The 24215-nt window shown below is 42.0% G+C and overlaps 1 protein-coding gene across 1 annotated transcript; it reads right to left on the reverse strand.

The window, feature by feature from the left end:
* Nucleotides 1-2432: 2432 nt before the first annotated feature.
* Nucleotides 2433-16596, reverse strand: LOC115080351 (vomeronasal type-2 receptor 26-like). The gene is made up of 6 exons (XM_029584496.1): nucleotides 16388-16596; nucleotides 11261-11552; nucleotides 10143-10967; nucleotides 7611-7835; nucleotides 5741-5864; nucleotides 2433-3343 (listed from the first exon to the last, which is right to left on the reverse strand). The coding sequence occupies exons 1-6, from the start codon at nucleotides 16594-16596 to the stop codon at nucleotides 2433-2435; spliced, it is 2586 nt and encodes an 861-aa protein (XP_029440356.1).
* Nucleotides 16597-24215: the final 7619 nt, after the last annotated feature.

The raw sequence follows: 24215 nt of genomic DNA on the forward strand, positions 1-24215 counted from the left end.
AATAAGTCTTCTGGGGATCTGCTGTCACTTGTTTCGTTTCGGTTTGATTAAAGCGTGGTAACTGTGACTGCACATTAAATCGAATAACTGCACACTGAAAACAATTGATAAATATGTACTGAATGGGTTATAGCGGACACTTAAAGCATTTAGTACACACTAGAATGGAATGGGTGTCTTCATTCGCTGACTTTTCCATGCCGCTTTGTGTGCCATAGCAGAGGAAAACTAAGGATATGCTGAGGCGGTCGGCTGACACAATTTATGCAGGTCTTGTAGGACAGTGGAAAGGTTCAAATCTGTTTAGAAACCTTGCTCCGTTCCATCTGACTCTTCTTATCACCCATGCTCTTCACATGAAGGCCCAAGCAGTACATGCAACTCCAACATCACTCTCTACATCAACAGCAGGGGGTGGCAGGAAATTCAAATCAAACAGTTACCAACAAGGGCCCTGAACTTGGTGATCGGTGAAACAGATAAGTATGGGAAAATAAGTGTGGGAGTTTGCTGGGCAGGCTAGATGGGCCGTTTGGTCTTTTTCTGCCGTCATTTCTATGAATCTACGTATCTTATGTGCATGTCCACAGTAAAATGGAGCACAGAAAGGTTGGCATAATGTAGACCAGGGCTACTCAAACCGGTCCTATGGGCATGAGAAATATCATGCCCAACATCATGCTTATTCATTAGGGATATCCTGAAAACCCGACTGGCTGGGGGGTGGGGGGGGGGGCCATAGGACCGGTTTGAGCACCCCTGATGTAGTCAACAACATATCATAATGAAATGTGTATGTATATCAGGCTTAAAACACTGGGAAGACTTACAGTGCACTACTCAAATATATCACAATAGGAATTGTATATACATGTATAATAAAGAAACGCATTGACCTAATTCTATTTGTAGTCTAGTCTCTCTGTAGAAGGTGCACAGGGAAGTGTCTGTGTGTGGAACATGATGAAATGCTCCTGAGTGTGTCTCTATTGGAAGGACTTATATGCAGGATGTCTCTAATGGAAGAAATTATACAGGGAGGTATAACCCTGTGCCCAAGTCTTGAAATATCCAGACCTACAAGTGAAAGAACTTGTATTACTATACCTATCCCTTGAGCTATTCAGTCATAGTAGCATAGTAAATAATGGGATAATAAAGACCAGCTTGGTCCATTTAGTATGTTCAGTTACATCTCTTCTTCTTTGGGTAGACAAACATATCAATTCTCATTCTCAACATAATACCAGCTCCCCATCCCCTATTTCTTTTCCTTGAACTTTCAACCTGTCCCACAGGACTTCCCTCCATATCAGTCACACGCCTCAAGATAATCTGTTAAAGTTATGGTCTTCACCTCCTCCGCTGGTAGACCGTTGTTTATTGTGATGGGGTGTGAGTCCTTGAGCTGTGGTGAGATTGGTGCTTCCTTGCTGGTAATCAAGCTGGGCCCTACCGACAATAGGCTGACTTACTCTGACGAGTACAAGGTCATAGGCTTCACCTGTACAAGCCTTTTGTGCCGCAAGTTGAGCCCTTGGGTTCTGAGACTGGCAGGACTTAGGTGAGGGTCCAGAGAAGAGTGGGGAGACAGAATCCGTAATCAGGCCAAGATCAGGACAGGCAGCAAACAACAGTGACGTGGTCCAGGCAATGGTCAGGGCTGGCAGGGATCAGGCGGCATCAGTGTCCAGGCAATGGTCAGGTACAAGAGAGAAATCTAAAGAGGAGGCAGGAAGAAGGGTGGAGCAAAGGCAGGGCAAGCTGAAACAAGGCAAAAGGCAGGACAAGCAGGAGTGGAATGAGGCAGAGGCAGGAGCAGGAAGCATAGCAGGAGATTTGTTGCTGAGGCATCGGCTGAACTGCAAGGGAGTTTAAATAGCCCTGTCGAGTTGATGTTATCCGAGGGTGCTGCAGCCAGGTTTCTGCTACAGAGCCTTTATAGGCTGAGTTGTGCATGTACATGCACCTAGGGTGGCCTATGGCCAAACAATGAAGGTCAGCGAATTGTTACATTTATAGTTCTTATAAAACCAGCACTAAATCACACACATCTACCAAAACTAATGAAAGCATTTTCCAAAATATCCAGGATTGCCATGATCATTCAATTTTTTTTTAATTCATGTCCATTCCATGCAGGTCACCCCAATATCTTTGAAAGCCAATGGCAGCTAAGCCACTGCTATTAGGATCATAACCACTACTCTGTGCAGGTTACCCCAAATGGTTCTTAGAAACTCAATGCAATTTTGCCACTGCTGCTTGGATCAGAACCATAGCTCCATGGAGTTTAAGCTTACAGTAGTAGAGGCAATGGGTTTTATGTACCTTGTATAATCTACTGAACTATCCAGTCCTAGAGATGAAAGGTTCTGTAGCCTTATGTTAGTACAATAGGCTATTCTGTTTCAGGACATTTTACTTAGATTTTATTTCTGCGATATATTTTTTCCTACTAAGTGTTCCTTGGTGTTCTTCTCTGGCTGCAAGAGAATAATATAACACTTTGGAAGAAAGATTAGGAAGAGTAACGCTGCACCAGAGGACAGGATGGTGAAGACCTCCACTGCAACCATGTACTTCCCCTGTGTGCTGAGGTAAGCGGGAATGAAAGACAGCCAGACGCTCACAAAGACCAGTATGCTGAAGGTGATGAACTTGGCCTCGTTGAAGCTGTCAGGCAATGTCCTAGCCAGGAAGGCCACAATGAAGCTAATGATGGCCAGGAAGCCCATATATCCCAGCATACAGTAGAAAAGTATGGTCAACCCATCATTGCACTCAACGATTATCTTCCCACTTTCAGATCTGGTGTTGTACTCAGGAAAGGAAGGGTGGCTAGCAATCCAAATTGTGCAGATGACCAGTTGGATGAGGGAGCAGAAAATAATAATAAAGTTAGGAATCTTTGGCCCAACCCATTTTCTGAGCTGATTGCGAGGGTTCACAGCCTTGAAGGCAATGATCACTGTAACTGTTTTTGCCAATATGCAAGAGACACTGACAGTGAAGATGAGTCCAAAGGCGGGCTGGCGGATCATGCAAGTGAGCTTCATGGGAAATCCAACAAATGTCAAGGAGCAGAGGAAGCAGAGTGAGAGAGTACAGAGGAGAAGGTAGCTGAGTCCCCGGTTATTGGCTCTGACAATGGGTGTGTCCTGGAACAGGTAGAAGATAAAGAGGATAAGGATGGTGATCAAAGACAAAATGAGAGCAACAGCAGCCAAAGCTGCTCCCAAGGGTTCCTGGTAGGACAGGAACTCGATGACTTTTGGAAGGCACTTATCTCTATTCTCATTGGGCCATTGGTCTTCTGGGCATTTCCAACATTCAGTTGTATCTGAAACAGAGGAATGAATCCAGTTACAAGCCCAAGCTATGGATACAATATGTCCAGCTATGTATTTACATTACAAGTCTCTTAGGAAGTAATTATCAAAAGCATTTATGTGCAAAACAAAAAGCAATTTATGCACATAAATGTCTCTTTGAAAAGAGCGTTGGTGGGTATGCATGCAACCATGTCATTCAAACTTTTACACAAATACTATATAGGCATTCCAGGGGGTAGTTTTGGGGAAGAATCATGATTTACATGCATATCTTTGATTTTTGAAAGCATGCATGTAAATCAACATGCACAAAGTTACCCCTGCTCTAAAGCAGGTATAACTTTACATCTATGCCACTTAGGGTTCTTTGTGCACCCATGAGTTTTCAAAGATGATTTAGGTGTATAAATCCACCGTGAAAGTTCGGATTAATATCTGCGGATATAAAGTAACCACAGGCTTAAGCCTTTGTGGACTATTTGAAAATTATTCTTCCCATGTCCCATATGAATTGTAAATATCGTGCCTGTAATCCACATATATAAGTTTCATGCAGCCTTGAGGTCATAAAAGTGTATTTCTATGTTGGGTCAATAAAAAGTATCACAGCTTGCAGAGATGCCCTATTAAACAATAACAGACCATAGATGCTGAGTTCATAAGAACATAAGAAAATGCCATACTGGGTCAGACCAAGGGTCCATCAGGCCCAGCATCCTGTTTCCAACAGTGGCCAATCCAAGTCACAAGTACCTGGCAAGTACCCAGACATTAGATAAATCACAAGCTACTATTGCTTATTAATTACCATCATAGCAGTTTATGGATTTATCCTCTAGGACCTTATCCAAACCGTTTTTAAACCCAGTTACACTAACTGCTGAAACCACATCCTCTGGCAATGAATTCCAGAGCTTAACTATGCGCTGAGTGAAAAAGAACTTTCTTCAATTTCTTTTAAACGAGCTACTTGCTAACTTCATGGAGTGCCCCCTGGTCTTTCTATTATCTGAGATAGTAAATGATTTACATTAACTTGTTCAAGTCCTTTCATGATTTTATAGACCTCTATCATATTCCCCCATCAGTCATCTCTTCTCCAAACTGAACAGCCTGAAGTGCCCTAATCTCTTTAGCCTTTCCTCACAGGGGAGCTGTTCCAATCCCCTTATCATTTTGGTCGCCCTTCTCTGCACTTTCTCCAGTGCTTTTTGAGATGTGATGACCAGAATTGCACACAGTATTCAAGGTGTGGTCTCACCATGGAGAGATACAGAGGCATTATGACATTTTCCGTTTTATTTGCCATTCCCTTCCTAATAATTCCTAACATTGTTTGCTTTTTTGACTGCTGCAGCACACTGGGCCGACAATTTCAATGTGTTATCCACTATGACGCCTAGATCTCTTTCCTGGGTGGTAACTCCTAAGAGAGAAACCTAACATCGTGTAACTACAGCAAGGGTTTTTTTTCCCTATATGCAATACCTTGCACTTATCCACTTAAATGTCAAGAGGATTGTGATAATTTACAGGAGGACATTGCGAGACTGGAAGATTGGGTGTCCAAATGGCAGATGAAATTTAACTACTCTGCATAATTTAGTGTCATCCGTAAATTTGATCACCTCACTGGTTGTACCCCTTTCCAGATAATTTATAAATATATTAAAAAGCACTGGTCAAGTACACATCCCTGAGGCACTCCACTGTTTACCTTTTTCCACTGAGAAAATTGCCCATTTAATCCTACTCTCTGTTTCCTGTCTTTTAACCAGTTTGTAATCCACGAAAGGACATCGCCTCCTATCCCATGACTTTTTAGTTTTCTTAGAAGCCTCTCATGAGGGACTTTGTGAAACGCCTTCTGAAAATCCAAATGCACTACATCTACCGGTTCACCTTTATCCACATGTTTTTAACCCCTTCAAAAAATGTAGGAGAATTGTGAGGAACTTGAGTCAGATTAATAAAAGAGAAAATTGAGAAGTGAATGCCCAGTGTTGCCTCTTTCAGCATTTCAGTAGCTGGCTGTCCTGTGGGAATCGCTCATGGATGGGGCCTGTTCAGTAACAGAGAGACCTGGGTTTTGATCGGCAATTAGAGTCACCAACGAGCTTCATAGCATTGGAGACAGGCTAAAACATCCTTTCTTACCCACTTGCAATTATGGACCGTCCATATTTATTCCTTTCTTACAGACATTTGAATTTTAATTCCTAGCATGCAATGGCTTTAAAATGAGGACTGGTTCATTTTCAAACTTAGCATTTATGAAACCCAAATGAATCAGCCAAACTCATTCATGACAAGTCCAGGATGCACTGCGTGACGGCCTTGGTAAATCAAAGCATTGGCATGTTAGAGTGTCATACTATCTCACAGATGGACCAGAGGTGGCTCACCTGTTTTATTGGCTATTTCTCCAGTGGAGCAAGGGACACAGTCGAAACAGCAGCTGGGCTGCCCCATTCTGGTAGATTTCCTGAACCCAACAGAGCAGCTCTCACTGCAGACGGAGCGAGGGGGCTGTGGATTATAAAAGGATCAGAACATTATCATGCTCATTATCTGCTGCCAGAGCCAGCATTCCAGCTATTGCATCTGTGCGGTTGCAGAGGATACCACCCATTAGGGGATGCTGGCACACCCTGCCAATGCAGCTGCAAAAGAGTTGCCTCTCCCTTTCCTAATATTGCCTGCAGGGCAGAAGAGTTGTTGCAGCTCCAGGGTCAGAGCAGTTGCTGGCCTGCTGGGCCTAAGAGCAGGTACTGCCAGCTCCCTTATGGCCCACAGGTCTGAAGAACAATTTGCTGCTCCTGCTACTTCTGTTCCCTCTCTTGAATTGGCCTGTGCTACCGGGCTGAAGATAAGCTGTTGTGATCCTCACTTACCACTTGTCCCAACACTCAGGAGACCAGAGCCAGCAGCTGTGCTCCTGATGTCCTCCTTTTGCTACCATCTTTTCTCTATCCTGTGAGTTTTGTTTCAAATTACACATCTGTGCAGAACAACCGGCAACAAGAAGATGAAGTTAGAAGCATCAGCCACCAACTCCTCTGCTGGGCTGTGAGGGAATGAGGTCAGAGAGGAGGGGAAGGATAGAAAGTCAGAGAGGTTGAAGCGAAAGAGAGCTGTGAGGGAGAAGGGGAGAAGGGCAGGAAGAGGAAGTGAGGTTGAAAGTTTAAGGGAGGGGAGAGCAGAGGTGAGGGGTTGGAAGGTAAGGGAGAAGGTGAGGGGGTTGAGAGGAGGCGTGTATAAGGTGAAGGATTGGAAGATGATGGGAGTCAGATGGAAGATAAAGGAGAGGATGGGTGGAAGGTGAGGGAACAGAGTGTGGAATACAATGGGTTGGAAGGGGAGGAGGGGAGGATGGAAGAACATGGGAGGGGAGTGTATATGTTGAGGGGGAATAGAAGGTAAAGGAGGAGAGAAGAGAGAGATGGAGAGGAAGGGGGTGGAAAGTGAAGCAGAGGAGGAGGAGGTGGTGAAAGTGGAAGTGGGAGATAAGGATGAAAGATGAGGGGTATGCTGAGGGAGGGAAAAGGCTTTCAGAGAGAAAGAAAGGAAGCAGCTATAATGACAAAAGACAAGGGAATAAAATAGCCAGAGATGGTGAAAGGAGCAACCCAGCAAGAGAAGCTAGAGGAGGCAATAGAGGGGAGAGTATGGAGGGGCAGGTTTGGGACAGACAAAACTGGAGAGGAAAAAGGAGGGATGAATTCCAGCTATGATGTTATAGTGAGGCAGAGAGAAATGAGAGGACAGGAAAAGATCAATGTGAGAGAGATGTAGGGAAGGAAGAGGACAGGAGGAGAGAGAAGATATGGAAAATGGACAGGAGACTCTGAAAAAGGAGTTAGCAGACCAATAACAGGAAAGCAGAAAAAAGAGATGAGGACCCATGGGAATAGAAAAATAAAATGTCCTGACAACAATGGCAGATTAAAAGTCAGTTTGGTGAATGGTTTATGTCAATTTTGTAAATGTGTTTCTATGATATCCTTGTATTTTGCACAATACAGGAGGAACTGCATTGCTGTTTCTCTTTCTCTGGTGTTCCTCCTCATGCAGAGTCTGCTTTCTTGGGTTTTCCAATTCAGTTTTTGCTTGCACATTTCTAGTTCTAGTTTGGTCACTTACATTATATTTATTGAGGATCTGTCTGTGCTCACTGTAAGTGATACAGGTCAGATATTCTGATAATGTACCTTCTAATGTGAGCCAACTGGTCTTCATCTGCCATCATCAACTGCATTAGTTGCCACTCCTCACCTGGTTATTTTGGTTCCATAAGATGGCAGTGATGTTCAGACTGATTTCATCCCCCGGGGATTCCCTGGCATCATATCTACCCACTTTTATTACTTGGCTGGAGTCATCCGGATATATCTGGATATTCATGATGTCAAAGACAGCAGGCACATCCCCATTCTCATCAAAGTAGACTTCCTCTTTGGACTCTGTTCTGAAACGCACAGCCTTCAGATAATGGAGGACCTGTAGAATTCAGTGATGAAAGAAAAACATTTTGCTGAATACATGGATAATCTCTGCAACTTTATTTTACCTTTCTGGATTTCCTTATGCGCAATCAATTCTGCTTCTACCCCACCAGATATCCATTTCCCCTCTGTTATGCCTCCAACTCCCCAGGCATCCAGCTAAAGTTGCCACCTCACCCCGATCAGCCTAGGCAGATTGATCCAGTCCTAGTTATGCCACATTGCATTCCTGGAGTAGTTATTCCGAGTTCTCTGAAAAATGTAGGATTATATTCTCATGCATGAAATTTGGCTAAACTGGGACCGAATCAGCCTGTTCAGACTGACCTGGGAGAGTTGGTAACCCTACCTCCGTTCTATCTCCTACTTTCAGATTAGCAGCAGCACTGAGCATGGGGATGAGGAGAAAGTGCTCTTTGTTCCTATGTTTGCCCCTCCTCTTCCTCTGCCTCATGGAATGCACTTCCACTCTAAAAAGGCAGTGTAGCATGGGAGGGGGTGGGACAGATATGGGAACAGAGAGCCCTGGCACACCTATGTAGTCAGCGATATTCCTTGTAAGATGCATGGATGTGGCCAAGTACAGCTATAATCACAACTTTAATCAACTCACAGCATCTGTATCTCCAAGTAGGTCAGGACTTGGCTACTTTTTAGTAGAACTTCATGATTGCCTGCAGCCATTCTAGTGAGTCATCCCTCCAGCAGCCCATCAGTTGAAACTGAGTGGGACCTCTGACCCTTATCCTGCAGCTCTACAGGGTGGGTAAATGGGACCAAAGCAATCAAGATGTTCTCGTCTTAGTGACATTTTTCTGCTTCTTCCTCCTTCTTGTGCCTGTGGCTAATCAGCTGAGTCCTCAGTGGCCTGCCTTGATGAAGTGGAGAGGGTTGGAACTTGTTGCTCAAATTTGATCGCAATTCTTCTTGTCTCCAGGTATAGGTTGATGAGGGAGAGAAATGTGATGGTCCTTGTATTGAGAAGTAGGGGGAATGGATACTGTTGAAGAGGGGGAGGAGTTAGATGCTTGAGAAGGGGGAAAAGGCAGGCAGATGTTGAAGAAAGTGGGTGGAAGGGGCATGGGCAGATGCTGGGAAAGGAGTAATAGGTGGGGTAACATTTTGGTGAAAGGGGAAGGTGGTGGAAAGAGAAAGGGGGTAGATGCTGGGGAATGGTACAAAGGAAAGGGCAGATCATTTAGAAAGTGAGAAAAACGGATGGTTAGTGGTGGTAAAGTATATGCAATGTGGCAACATGAGAATGGAGGCTTTATAGGAATGATGTCAAGATGAAGAAACAGGAGAAGGAGATGGAAGATATCTAATCACTTAATCTTTGACCATCTAAATTTATCTGAATTTTCAGCTGAGCACCTAGTAACCAGTTATGTTGAACAGAAAATTTCCCTAAAAGTAATATGCCATTGAACTTTAAAAGATAAGTGCACATCCTTATTTTCTTATGGGTGTTTTAAATTTCCGAAAAAATATCTCTGAAATAATTTAGTAGTGCTGAGATGAAAGATTATATCGTTAAGAGACATTAAAACGCTAAGCGTTCCTGAAGAGTATAGGAATAGCAATCTAGCGTACGTTATAGTGTCTATAATATGATGGTCTCTATCATTTAGGTGTGACTTATCTGTCTTATTTCTTGAATACCTCAGTCTTGTTTTGTGTCGTCTAAAAAAAATGGCAGCAGTGTCCTCAGTGTGTGTCAGAGGTCAACCAGACCCTGCGCCTGTAGTTATGACAGTGTAGCGTAGGAGTGTCAAGGAAGAGGACCACTCCCCACTGAGAAGGGGTTACTGAGGTTAATAAAACCTCTGCACCCATGTGATGCGGAAAAGAGTTTTCCAGGAGTTAAGTCCATCTAGTCTGCCCAGCAAGTTTCCTATCGTAGTAACTGCCACTCCAAGCCAGTGGACCTTATCTCCAGTTGAAGAAGAGGAGAAGTCTCAGTTGAGGGAGTTTCCTGAAGTGAAGAAAGGCTGCATGTAGAGAGAAAAAGACACCCCCCCCCCCCCCCGGGAGGTTTTGCCTGTCAGAAGAAATTGCATGCCAGTGACCCTCTGTAAGACCATGACCAAGTACCATTCACCAGTTATACCAATTTAAAATATGATAATTAAACAATAATTTTATGCCTTCTCCCCTGACCATAGGAAGCTTGTGTCGAAACCAGTAATGGTCTAACGGACTATACGCATATATACTGTATATCCAGACCTCTAAAGTTAAACATCACTAGAGTCTGGTTTGCATTTAGCATTATTAAAATCTCAATTACTAGATCCAGTACCTGCCATGGTTTGATATTATGAATCTTGGTGTATAATCCAAAAGTGTCTTCCATGGGTGTATCTGAAATCATGTTGTGCAGAGCGTGTGCATAAGCATAAACAGCCAGGTAAGCATGATATGTACCGCTTAAATCATTCAACTGAAAGATCGCTGGGTCCAGTGCTTTGAGGTCCTCTTCACCTGTGCATTGGATGATGTTATTCTCTGTCACCGTATGAGTCAAGTTTTGTCCCTCCCACTGACACCCAAATGCCTTTTCCCAGAAGAGCTTGGTGAAGCTATCCCATGGGTGTGCAGAAGGCCTAATATGGTAGAGGAAATTAGTGAAATGGGGCATGTCACTGGTGGAGCCAGTGAACACCAAGCTGCCATTGAGATGCCTCCATGACTCTCTGGTGAACATCTGAGAATTGGTGACAAAAGCAGATGAAAAGACCCAGACCTTGGAAGTAATATTCCTCAGGGAAAGGAGCTCCAGAATAGGCTTGAGATGCTCTTGAAAGCAGCTGCACACAATCACACTCGCTGAGGACTGGTGAATCACCTGTGCTACTTTCAGCAGCTTCTCACTGGGGTAGCGATCATCAATCTTCTCCAGGAAAGCCACACAACCACCATTCTCCACCACCTCCTGCCTTATCTTCTGACTTTGCAGGCTGGTAATATCTGTGTTGGAAAATAGGATCCCTACCCACGTCCAGTTGAAGTGGAGGAGCAGCTGGGCAAAAGCTGAAGGCTGCAGGGTGACTGCAGGGAAGGTGCGAAGGAAAGATGGGAACTGGAGCTTATCACTCAGCATTGGGTGCGCAGCTAAGAAGCTGATCTGAAAAGAAAGATTTCCATCATCTCTCTCATATATATCTACAGGAGGCAAAATAAATACCAGTGACATGGGTGAGCAGTGGTAAGAACATTTATGGGTTTCAATTTCATCTGTAGTCTGAACCTGTCCTGGGTTTTGCCTCCATAGTTCTATGAACTTGTAATTCCAGTTTCTAAGATAAGAAGAAACTGGAAGTCCACGAATCCAATGAGGGAATAACAAACAGTAAAGATGACATGGAATCAAGTGATATCCCAGTGACTCTGTGACAGAGATATAGAAGAATCTCATACCTGTGGGATCCTGTAGATTCCTAGTATCCTGGCCATGACCTCAGACACTGAAGAATAGACGTCCCCGATGATTCCTGCCACAGTCAGGTGAGCTTCACACTTATAATTCGGGAGAGTTCGGTTCCTCCCAGACAGCAGCAGGAGAGTGTCCTGGAGAACGAATACTTCTGAAAAACAAGAGTCCATGAACCGGAAGCCCAGGGTGTGGTTTGGCAGCAGATGCTGGTTTTGGTTAATTTCTTCAATGGCAAACATGATGGCCAATACGTGACGATAATAACGGATCTGAAATCTGTTGGGAATAAACCAACCTGCTGTCATCATATTATTCTGCCATTTTTTTAACTTTTATCCTGCCTTATCAAAAAAGGCTCAAAGAGGTTCACAATTAAAAATAAGTCAAATCATCAAAAGAAATGCACTTCAGAAAACAAAAATAAGTGCCAAAACAATGAACCAATAAAGCCACAAATCTTCCTCCACTAAATAATACATCATAACAAAATAAAAACCATCAAACTAAAAGCATAAAAAATAACTTCCCAAAAAGTTAATCTAAACACAAACAGCAAAATATGCTGAAAATGTAGACAAAATTCTTATGAAGAAAACAGTCAGCGGTAAGATCTCATTAAATGAGATGTTAACATGTTTTGTTCAGCTAAAGTTAATTCTAAGTTTTAATGTAAGAAACAATAGGAAACATTGATGTTCCAGCACCATTTACTTTTTCTGTAAACTGATGTGATATGTCAGATCGAATGTCGGTATTTAAAAATAAATAAATAAATGTATTTAAAAGCTGCAAAAAATCGCCATATTTAGAATATCTAGTGTCAATAGAATCCTCCCGCTTTCTAATAACCATAAAACCGTTGTATACAACACAACATGGACTAGCTATTTCATTGGCATGTGGTCTTATTACAGAGGTTTCACAGGTGCATAGATAAGTCCTGTCCAAACCAAGCCCAACATCCAGTCTCTGACAGGGGGCCATGCATCACTTTTACCTATCTAACTAAGAACCAGTTTAATTAATAAATGATTGCTTGGTTATTCTGACCACATTAAGGATACATCCCTGCTGTCAGCCACAGATTTCTCTTTATCCAGGACAGTCCTTTTGTCTTCTTCATTCCTATTCCATCATTTTGAATAGAAAAGCATACAAGGTCTCCACTTATTTCCCTGCAGAATGCACTTTCCTAATTCTAACTCCAAAACTCTGTAGTAATCTAAGAAGCCACTAGCCAGCAATATTGTTGTGGCCGTTGTCCGAACATTCAGTCTCCTAGGGCCCTTGAGTAGCCTGGCAGACAGACCCAGCTACGTCAGTGCCTGTGTTTCCACTACAACCTATTACTATTGTAGCAATCAGCTAGAATCCCAGCTGATGGTTTAATATTATTATCACAGTCTAGTATAAATAACTACCATTGCAATGTAGTCTATCTGACAAACCTGGCCATGTGGTTGCCTGGTTTTTTTTTTGCTAGAACTTCTAATCTGAACCGGTTTGCCATTCATTCAGTGCTCATTGCCTGAATCAGGAGAGAATGCTGCTGTGAACACTTAAATGCTTGTCGCTTTCTGGTCTCTCCACTTTCAGTAATTAACGATCCTCTGTGCTTATCCTATACCCTCTTAAACTTTGTTATTGTTTTAGCTGCCAGCATCCACCTGTGGAGGGTGATCCACATTTTCGCCACCCTTTCCATGAAAAATATTTGCGGATGTTGCTCCTCAATCTACCCCTTCAGATTCTAATAAGATGTTTGATTGATGTTTAATATGATGTAACTGAATTCTTGTTGGAGTAAAGGTTGATTAATAGCTTATTTATGTTTATCAGAATTTATTGACAATGCACTGCTTAACTGATTCGATACTGAAGACTGATGGATAATTAACATTTAATAACTAAATATATGCTATATTAAATGTTAATTATTTAGTGGTCCATACACTAAAGCACAATTATGTTTAATGAATGTGTCACAACAGGCTAAAAAGGCTTTAATGCATGTATTGTATAATGTGCACCCTCAAAGTTGATTGCATTAAAAATAACCTGATCATGTTGCTTTTAAACATGGAAACCTAATTTAAATATGCAAGTACTATAGTAGTGAGCTCATTGCTCATTAGCATAGTCTTTCCAACAGTGTGTTAAAATTACCTTGATCATGTTGACACATCAGTTGAATTACACCTCTGGAAGTGTAGTTAAATGCTAGCAGAATAACCAAATCGGTGTGTTAGCATTTAACAAGGGGAAGGCAATGTCCTTGACCTCCCAACCTTGTAGCTATCAAACGCACCATGATTCCTTGTATCTCCTTTTCTGTGGGTACGTTTTTTCCTTGTAAACAATATACATTGTTTTGAATATATAAATTGATGAGCTCTGTTCCCTCCCCTGGCCCATCCCAGCCCCAGCAATGCCTCTGCGCTATGCAGGTATAAGGGCACACACTGTGAAACAGCACGTGCATTCTAGTTACATGGAGGATAGGCAATGTTACAAAATGTATTTATTCATTTATTTGCATTTATAAGCTATTTATCAAATTCAGAGAATAAAATATATGTAAAGTGAAGGCTACAATATCAGCTAGAGATGTGAACTGCCAAAATATTTCATTTTGGTTCATTTCCTTAATTGTTTCTTGATAATATTTTTCAGAGGTTATTGATTATGCATTGATTAATAGGGATGTGAATCGTTTTAGGACGATTAAAATTATCGTCCGATAATTTTAATATCGTCTTAAACCGTTATGGAACACAATACAATACAGATTCTAACGATTTATCGTTATAAATCGTTAGAATCGTGAGCCGGCACACTAAAACCCCCTAAAACCCACCCCCGACCCTTTAAATTAAATCCCCCACCCTCCCGAACCCCCCCCAAATAACTTAAATAACCTGCGGGTCCAGCGGCGGTCCGGAACGGCAGCGGTCCGGAACGGGCTCCTGCTCCTGCATCTTGTCGTCTTCGGCCGGCGCCATTTTCCAAAATGGCGCCGAAAAATGGCGGCGGCCATAGACGAAAAAGATTGGACGGCAGGAGGTGCTTCCGGACCCCCGCTGGACTTTTGGCAAGTCTCGTGGGGGTCAGGAGGCCCCCCACAAGCTGGCCAAAAGTTCCTGGAGGTCCAGCGGGGGTCAGGGAGCGATTTCCCGCCGCGAATCGTTTTCGTACGGAAAATGGCGCCGGCAGGAGATCAACTGCAGGAGGTCGTTCAGCGAGGCGCCGGAACCCTCGCTGAACGACCTCCTGCAGTCGATCTCCTGCCGGCGCCATTTTCCGTACGAAAACGATTCGCGGCGGGAAATCGCTCCCTGACCCCCGCTGGACCTCCAGGAACTTTTGGCCAGCTTGTGGGGGGCCTCCTGACCCCCACGAGACTTGCCAAAAGTCCAGCGGGGGTCCGGAAGGACCTCCTGCCGTCCAATCTTTTTCGTCTATGGCCGCCGCCATTTTTCGGCGCCATTTTGGAAAATGGCGCCGGCCGAAGACGACAAGATGCAGGAGCAGGAGCCCGTTCCGGACCGCTGCCGTTCCGGACCGCCGCTGGACCCGCAGGTTATTTAAGTTATTTGGGGGTGGGGGATTTAATTTAAAGGGTCGGGGGTGGGTTTTAGGGGGTTTTAATGTGCCGGTTTTTTCGATTTTTCGATTTTTTTAACGATTTTCACGATTTTTCACGATATTTTACCCCCCCAAACGGCAACAATACTATTCCCTCCCCCTCCCAGCCGAAATCGATCGTTAAGACGATCGAGGACACGATTCACATCCCTATTGATTAACTGATTAACATTTAATAACTTAATACATTAAATGCTAGATTAAACATTTAACTATTTTAAATGAATGTGCATCCACACCAACAAGCAAAATCTATCATAATCACTTTGTCATTCACTGAGGGTATTTCCCCTGTTCAGTTAAAGCAAGCCAGTGTGAAACCATTTTTGTAAAGAAGCTTGTGTTAGATCCTACTGATTTCATCAACTGGCACCCGATCTCCTTGCTTGCATTCCTTGTGAAAGTGATTGAAGGAGCTGCATCAAAACATCTAAATGATTTTTCGAATGATCTTGCACTTTTGAACCACTTTCAGTTTGGTTTCCGTATTGGTGTTTTAAAGCATGCCAGTGTTAAATCTTTTTTTTAAAGGTATAGTTTGGATCCATCTAGCACCTAACCTCCTCACTTCCAATTCTTTCTACTTTCAATACAGCAGTTTCCATGCTGGTTTTGCATATCGGCTCCTCTGTGATGTCTAATGAGTGCTGGGTATGTGTAAGTAGTAGTAGTAATATTAGTACTACTTAATGAGGACATTTTTCTACCCAATGTGCTTGGGTTAATAGCGATTGACCTGCATCAACTGGCTGTCTGAAAATTGCTTTTCCTTAGTTTGGCTAAACGTAGGTGCAATGGCTACAACGGGTGTCGTTATATCCACATTTAGGGGAGGCATCTGCAGTACTGTGTTTAAGGAAAATAACAAGTGTAGATTGCAACTGTCATTCATTTCATTCATTCATTCAATTATTCAACTTTACAGAGTGCTTATCAGACAAGCAAGTTACCCAGGCAGTTTACAAAATACAACATACATAATAAGACAAATACAAAAAAATATTGGCAGACTTAAAACAGTAAGCATAAAATTAAAATAGCAAATCGTTAATAATAATCTGCATACATATAAAATACTAAAATAAAGACTTTATAAAGACATTACTTACTAGCTAGAGGTAGTGTCAAGTTTACACGTTAGTTTCTATTGCAGACCTAGCCACACAAATAGTTGGTGAAATTGGAAATATTTTCCGTAAGCAAAAACACAAATGGATAGGCAAAGTGATCATCTGGGTATATTTCTTGAAAGAAATTCTAAATCACACCCAATGAATTATCTGGTTGTGCCAGATGTTGCCATATCTGGTAAAATGAACACAACCCAACTAAAAGTCAACTGAAAATATTCATATTAATATGCTGCTTGGCTCTGTGACCTGGGCCCCAGTATTTTACTAACTAAATGCCAGGTCTCTTTCCTGGTTAGCAATCAAAACATTAATTTCCAATTTGGGTTGTCTTACCCCTCACAGTGTGCTGGCTTAGGGGGGTCTCTGAAGTCAAGGATTGGATAAACCACCCTAGAATGAGCCAAAGCAATCACTCCAAGGACAAAGTCTCCATCCATGGTGAACGGGGTCATCTTCTGGAGCTCCAGCTTGCATCCTGGCACTGAGGCTTTTCCCATGGCAGCAGCCAGCAGCAGAAGATTCAGCCAATCAAAAGGTCTCATTTCCTTGCCCTCATTCACAAAGCCCCGGGTTTCATATCAGGAAGCACAGAAGAATCAAAGAAAAAGGGAAGGGAAACAATTAAGCAACATGGCGCATAAACAGAGAGAAATCAAATGCACAGTGAGATCTATAGAGAAGAGACAAGGAAAAACTTAATAAATGATGAAAAACCTAGAGTCAGAGAAGTGACAATGAAGTGGCCACCGAAAGATCTACCACAGAGATCAAGTTCTGAAGAAGAAAGATCCAGCAAAGAAGATGACAGAGATTAAATAAACAAGGTTTGAAATTTATTTATTTTTATTTATTTATTTTTAATTTTTATATACCGAAGTTCTTGTGGGAATTACAAATCACTCCGGTTTACATAAAACGATGAACTGCCCAACAGCGGATGGGGGCTTTACATAGAACTGTAGAACATAAGGAACAATAAAACCGGATGTCAATTTAACATAGTAATAATAAATATAATATAATATAATATGTACATACAATTTAACTATTTAACGTAGTAGAGATAACCTGTCAAATCTACCATATAGATACAATAAGAGTAATATAGTGAACTTATGGATTCAAAAATTGATTGAGCAGTTGTGGATAGAAATGTGGATAGAAGTGTGGATAGAAATGTGGATAGAAGAAGATTCTAAAAATGCTCTCACCTGCAAATAACCGTGCAACTCGTCTGTGTTTGGAGGCAGTGAGTATATATCTTCTCTGACTAGGGGTTGTTTCACTGACCCTTGCAATGGTACAGCGACAATTAAACAAGATGGTACTCAGGTGCATTCCTACGCTCATTACATGATGAGTAGGTGCACGACTTATAATAACGGGTCCTGGTGATAATCACAGCCTGACGTGTTCTCTGGGACCTATGGGAGGAAGCACACAAATGTGTTCTAATTTCAGATTCTTTCTTATTTTCTTGTCATTTTAGAAATAGGAAGATTAACTCTTTGTGTCCAATAAGGAATAAGTCCACCACTGATAAACAGAAAGAGTTCAACAAGATATGGAGATACTGAGGATCCAGAGAACTACGACTTGGTTTTCAGAGCAACTTAGTCACATTACATGTGATGTTTTCAAAACTAACCAGGGGCTCATAAAATAGCAGGAGCATATCCCTTGTTTCATGAGCACTTTTGCATGTACTAAGGAGGAGCACTCTAGATGGTGCATCAGGGCAGATCAACTATCACCTCATTTTTACTGTGCACTAAATCGTATCAGTGTACACTAAATCAGAGTGGTGCACACTGAAAAAATGAACATCACTAAATGGGTTTTAGTATATACTTTAAAATGTAACGTGAACTAGAACGGAATAACATAAAACAACAGCAAAACAAACAATGAAATAAAATTTTTAGTCAGAGAGAACAAAATAAAAAATTCTGTGTTTATCTAATGCTTATCCCAAATATAGATATCTATGTGGAGTGTACAATGCAGATCATACATGAAGTCATCTATCTACGGGATTTCTACAAAGTCAAACTCTGAGTCTCTTGAGGAAATATGGTCATGATTCAACAAGGGTGACGTTTAAGTCTGGAAAAATGTGTGACATAGTAGGAGAGATACTATCTGCCTTTCAAACAAGGGAAGGCGAGACGATATATCTGAAGGGGCATTCTGCAATACTTTCAATAGCTGAGGCACATGAAAGGCTGATGTTGGAAATGGAGAAGAAAGAATGTCTCCAGTCCAGTTTAACTAATCCATTGACGAGATCCAACTCGATCTCTCTTCCTTGTAGTGCATACTGGCATCACATTACCCAGCAGAGCAGTGTTGGTGAAATTTATAGTGTATATCAGCATGAATAACAGTGGAAGGGAATATTTACATAAACTACCAGGTTTTGTGATGAAAATTTTTTAACTTCCATGTAAACTATAAAACTGGGCTTATCCTTCCCTAGAGAAAGTAGGATGGATTGTTACATTTCCAGGCTGTTAATATATTATTGCATTTGATGGTGTATCTATATTTTAGGAATGTGTCCTATGTTATTTGATGTATTTTATTCATGTCATGTATTATTATTACTATTATGATATATCTGATTATTACATTATTTTGTTTGTTGTAAACTACTTTAGGTCTAACTTTTCATTGAGGAATACAGTATAAAGTATAAGAGTAACGTAACATAACATAACAAAGCTTGTGTTAGGATCCGGCCTGCTATACAGCCTCCCTGCCATCAGAGGTCCCCATAGAGCTACACCTGCTCTCGCTCCAGCCATGGGCTCATGACTCAGCAGGACTTGGTCTATTTAACCCTGCCTCTTGTAATACCCAATGCCTTGTGATCAAGTCTACTCGGCTCCCTGCTTGGCCCTCATCTACCTTGTATTGCTCTGTGGTCTCTGGGCCTTCTTAAGTGGCCTAAGGGCCTTTCTGATCCTTCCTTGCCTTGCCTTGTGGCCTAAGGGCCTTTTTGCTCCTTTCCCTGCTTTGTGGTCTATCTAGGCCTTGCCTTGCTCTGTGAGCTATCTAGGCCTCTCCTTGCCTTGCTCCTTGAGGCCTTACTTTGCAAAGCCTCTACAGTCTTTCTGTATCACTGCCTTTGGGCCTTCATGTTCCTTGTTCCGTGTTGTCCTTGTCTCATCCTGTCCTGTCCTGTCTTCATCCAGTCCTTACCTACATTCATGCAAGCCCTAGTTCCAGTCCTTGCCTGCACTCAAGCTCCAGTTCCAGTCCTTGCCTGCACTCGAGTCTCAGTATCCAGCCCTGCCTTGCCTCACTCTCCAGTCTTGCCTTAGTCTTCAGCCTTGCCTCACCTTTGTATCCACTACTTGTCTCCAGCCTGTCTCTCGATTCTAGACACAGCCTAAGTCCTGCCAGCTGCCAGAACCCAAGGGCTCAACCTGTGGAGAAGGTGGCTGGTACAGGTGGAAGATCCTCTCTGCTCTATCTTGAAGTCCTATGCTGCCCCCATGGGGGTCCCCCACTCTAGCCAGGCCCTCAGTCCTGACAGCATGGTTCCTTGGGTTGGGCAAAAGGATACAGAGTCTTTCATCTCTGGGACTGCATGATTCATAAGATTGGCAGTTGGATACAGAAATTTTCATCTGTAGGGCTGGCTGGTTTATAGGATGGATATGGCTGTAGTGCATGTGAACTCTAGAACTGGATAACTCAAGGAATGGGCACAAGAATGTTATCTCTAGAGATGTGGATGTTGAAAACTTTTGTTTGTTCCATTTCAGATGCTTTCTTTTATTATTTTTGTTTCATTTAGAATAGGAAATTGTATGCACTATTTATAAATAGTGTGTGCTATTTCCTGCAACAAAGAAATGGGAATTTTTTGTAGCGCTGGCAGGTACAACTAGAGCATTGTCCCTGCCTCCCACCCAAAACACAGCGAGCGAAGCAAGACACGAGCAAGTTGAGTTGGAAGTAAAGGCCGCAGCTTTATTAACAAACAAAATAATGTAATTAACCTGTACCCAACCCGTGCGTAATGGATACCTGGGCTACGCCCCATTTCTGCCACCCGCCATATAGCAAGCAAGGCAGCAATCTTTTACCCAGTCCCACACCTTGTTTCCAAGTAAGGGGGCCTCACCTCCTGAGGTGTAACCATGACCCACCATTTTGCCATAAAGGCACTCTTTTGATAGCCAACAAATAACCTGGTACCTGATAAACACCTGTGCTAACTTCACCACTGGCTCGGGTACCCTCCCCCTGTAGCAGCAATATAATTAACAATTACAAATTGAAATATGTCGGCTGTCTGTGATATGGATTCAAATATGTATGAAAAACTGATATAGCTAATGTCGCCAACTGCCTACTAAATGCAAAGGAGGTAAATTAACAATACATCCCCGATATAAATATAAGGGATGTAGGAATCAGATAAGCTCCAAGTATGTATGACAGTATGATCATAGGTTAGTAAAGGTATGTTCTTCAAATGGTGAATGAGGATGTGAGAAGCAGATATTATTGTGTACAAGGTCAGCATGAAGCTTGTTGGACAGATAACGGACACAGTACTGCTTAAAGAAAATACAGGCTTGTAGGCTGTTAGGTAGTTTCCCCCTCCCTCCATAGCTCACAATTCCCCCTCCCCCTTTTTTAGAAATAGCTTGAAATATTTTGAAGCTCTCCCCCCTCTTCGCCCACAGCCCTCCCATCCAGTATATCAAAATATGCTTTCAACATATACTGTAAATGATGTCTTCCTTTTGTGAACATCCACACTGGAACATTTACAGCAGTTTGCTGAGGATTTTATTGAGCAGTTTGTTGAGTGAATACTGTAGATTCTCACTTACAATTCAATATGGAATTTGTCTATCAGCGCATACCTTTTCTGGATGTCTTTATATTTAAGGATTTTAATAGATTGAACATAAGAACAGAAGAAATTGCCATGCTGGGTCAGACCAAGGGTCCATCAAGCCCAGCATCCTGTTTCCAACAGAGGCCAAACCAGGCCACAAGAACCTGGCAATTACCCAAACACTAAGAAGATCCCATGCTACTGATGCAATTAATAGCAGTGGCTATTCCCTAAGTAAAATTGATTAATAGCCATTAATGGACTTCTCCTCCAAGAACTTATCCAAACCTTTTTTGAACCCAGCTACACTAACTGCACTAACCACATCCTCTGTACATCTTTGAATGGCAAACCTATTGAGAAGAACAATCCTTTTCATTTTTCAAGTTTCCATTCATAGAGGTTGCGATCTAATTTACCTGTTGGAGAATTTTTGAGAATACATCGCATCTGTTCGAATAAAAAAGATTTTGACAGTCAAGCACAGGACCTCAGTGCTAGGTTATTAGGAAGAAGATACCCATTGTCCATCATAAAGAAGACATATAAAAGAACATCATAGATGGGTAGAACATGACTATTATTGGACTGCGCACCTATTGTCAGGGCTGCATTGGTATGTTTGTTCACATACATACATTTGGCTTCTGCTACAGTAGCTATCATTTATAAACATTGGGATGTTTTGAAGTTGCATGCACTATTTTCTTCCTTGCTTACTATAGTGTTTTCTCATTGTAAAAACATCAGAGATTATGCGGTTCAGTCATATTTACCATCGACGCCTATAGTACAAGATGGGATTCCAATTGGGCATGTTTCCTGTGGGAAATGCTCGTTTTGCATGCAGAATGTTGAGGGCACTTTCTGGCAGGATCCCCTTTTGGACCATACCTTTAAACTACAATGACCTAGGGATTGCTCATCTTCGTTTGCTATTTATTTCATTGTTTGCACATATTCTAAGGTGTGTATAGGCAGAACAAAGTGCAAGGTCAGAACACGGTTGACAGAGCATGGAAGCTGCCTAACAACCAAGAAGATGTAGGGTGTCTATAGTAGCACATTGTCTTGAAAAAGGCCACAATTTCATTGATCGTAAATGGGGTATTTTAGAATAAATCCCCACTTCTCTTAGAGGGTGTGATCGCCAGATATGATTAAATTTCAGAGAAGAGTTTTGGAATTTTTTATTTAAAATTACTACTCCTAATGAACTGTTCCTAGATATTGCGTAGTATTCCCTTATTTAGTTATGTATATTGGGCATGATCATTATTTCCATATACATTTAAGACAATATTGCTGCTCCACTTTTGCTGAGATCTTGGCTAAAAAATGAGTTGAAATGCTGACAGTGTGAGTCTTGTCAACTCTGTAGTAAATGCTAAATGCTTGTAAAATTGAGATTTTTATGAGAAATGTGTATTGGTTTTATTTAATGAAGTTTTACAACTTTGCAGTAGGTAAACGAATTTGTCTGTCCAGGCAGTGAAATATAAAACTTCAGCATTTGAAGCAGCAATAAGCGCGATACAAGGATACTCCTGATGCAGATCCCAATTTCAAAACATGGACCCGTGTTGGGGAATTTGGGTATGAAGACCTGCTGCGTGGTTTTCACTGCTCATCATTATCTAAGATCAGACAAGTTCACTACTTATGCACTGGGAAGCCAGTAGTGCCTGTTATAAAGGTCACCATGACTAATAATTTTGAGCAAGTTTGTAATATCATAGCTAAATTGTGTGAGGATTATTATTATTGTAAAGCCTAAGGACTCCATGTTTTCCTATGAATCATCCAATAGTGATATTGTGAGAGAGATGCTGGTCACCAAAAGTGGCTGATTGTGAAGCGATGAGTCTGGTAATATGGTGAGCAGTGTTAAAGTAAACACATACATTTTTTAGCAGCATGTTAATGTTGATCTTATTTCTTTCAATTTTGGTCCCTGATGCAGCCGGCAGGGCAAAACAGGGGCCTCGTCAGAATAGCTTAACAACAGGAGAGTATTTATCGGTGACCTTGATAATACCACAGTGGAAGATTTGTTTCGTGCTGCATGTAGATAGAACTGAGAGAACACATGTATTTGTAAGATAAGTTCATTCACCTTGATAATATTTTGAAATAGCTTATAACAGCAAGTGCTATAATGAAAGATCCTTTGTGCTGTCTGCAGAAAGAACAAGGGGAATATACAGATTTGTTAGAGGATTTTATTGATTAACACTTGAAACATATAAGCATCACATTAAAAAATTAGAAATTAGGAAATAGAGAGAGGTGTTTTATGACTTATGGACGTGCCGATTTGATAACATGCGCTTTTTCCAGGACAGCGAAAAATGGCGCTGTCCCAGCTGGCCCCCGCCCTACCCAGACCCCACCCCTTTTCAAAACCCCGGCTCTTCTGTGCATACTGGGAGAAAGGCGTGGGGCCGGGCCGTTATGCGCTCAGCCCAGGCACGCGCGTATCTCCCAGGATTTCTGCACGCCAGGTTTTGAAAATGTACTTCTTAATCTTTACTTTCACTGATCCCACTCTACACACACACTCATGCTTTCTTTGCTCACTGCCCCCACACACTCTCTTGCTTTCTCTTCTTACTTATCTCCCCCACACACATACGCAAATACACATTGGCTCAATGACAGCTTACAAATCTCTGGATTGGCTACAATTGGAAATGGGGATAATGAGCTTGATGGACCCCGGTCTGATCCAGTATAGCAAAGTCTTATGTTCTTATATGCTCACAGGCCTCACATTCAGATATTATGCTGTGTATTGCAGAAGGACATGGGTGTGCACTGGGAAAATTATTCTTCTGGATGGTGAGGATACTCCTGAGACAAGGAAGCCTTGCATCCTGGTTGAGATAAGTGACTTATTCACTGACTTTTCCATGCAACTTTGTATGCCATAGCAGCGTAAAACTTAACAGGTTCAAGGATTTGCTGGGAGGACCTTGGCTAATATAGCTTATGTGTGCGCTGATGCATTTCCCTGTAAGGCAATGGAAAGGATCAAATCTGTTTGGAAACGTGATCCTAGCCTCCTTAATTTGTGTCACCCATGCTCTTCATGTAAAGACTACTTCATGCAGTGTGCTTCTACAGCTGGTTGCCCAAACAGCAGATCAGACTTTCTTATTTGTCTGTGCACTTTAAAAACAGAGCACTGGGAGGTAGTCATAATGTAGACAGCAGACTGTTACAATCAGATGTCACCATCCAGAAGAATAATTTTCCCAGTGCACACGCATGTCCTTCTGCAACACACAGCATAATATC

This window comes from Rhinatrema bivittatum, chromosome 19 (assembly GCF_901001135.1).
Source record: "Rhinatrema bivittatum chromosome 19, aRhiBiv1.1, whole genome shotgun sequence".
In the NCBI taxonomy this organism is placed as follows: Eukaryota; Metazoa; Chordata; class Amphibia; order Gymnophiona; family Rhinatrematidae; genus Rhinatrema; species Rhinatrema bivittatum.

Coding starts and splice junctions, on each gene's coding strand:
- LOC115080351 (XM_029584496.1), bottom strand. CDS start 16,596: ATGAGACCTTTTGATTGGCTGAATCTTCTGCTGCTGGCTGCTGCCATG. Junction 10,968..11,260: donor GAATCTACAGGATCCCACAG/GTATGAGATTCT, acceptor CTTTCTTTTCAG/ATCAGCTTCTTAGCTGCGCA. Junction 3,344..5,740: donor AGAAATAGCCAATAAAACAG/GTGAGCCACCTC, acceptor CCTCTGTTTCAG/ATACAACTGAATGTTGGAAA.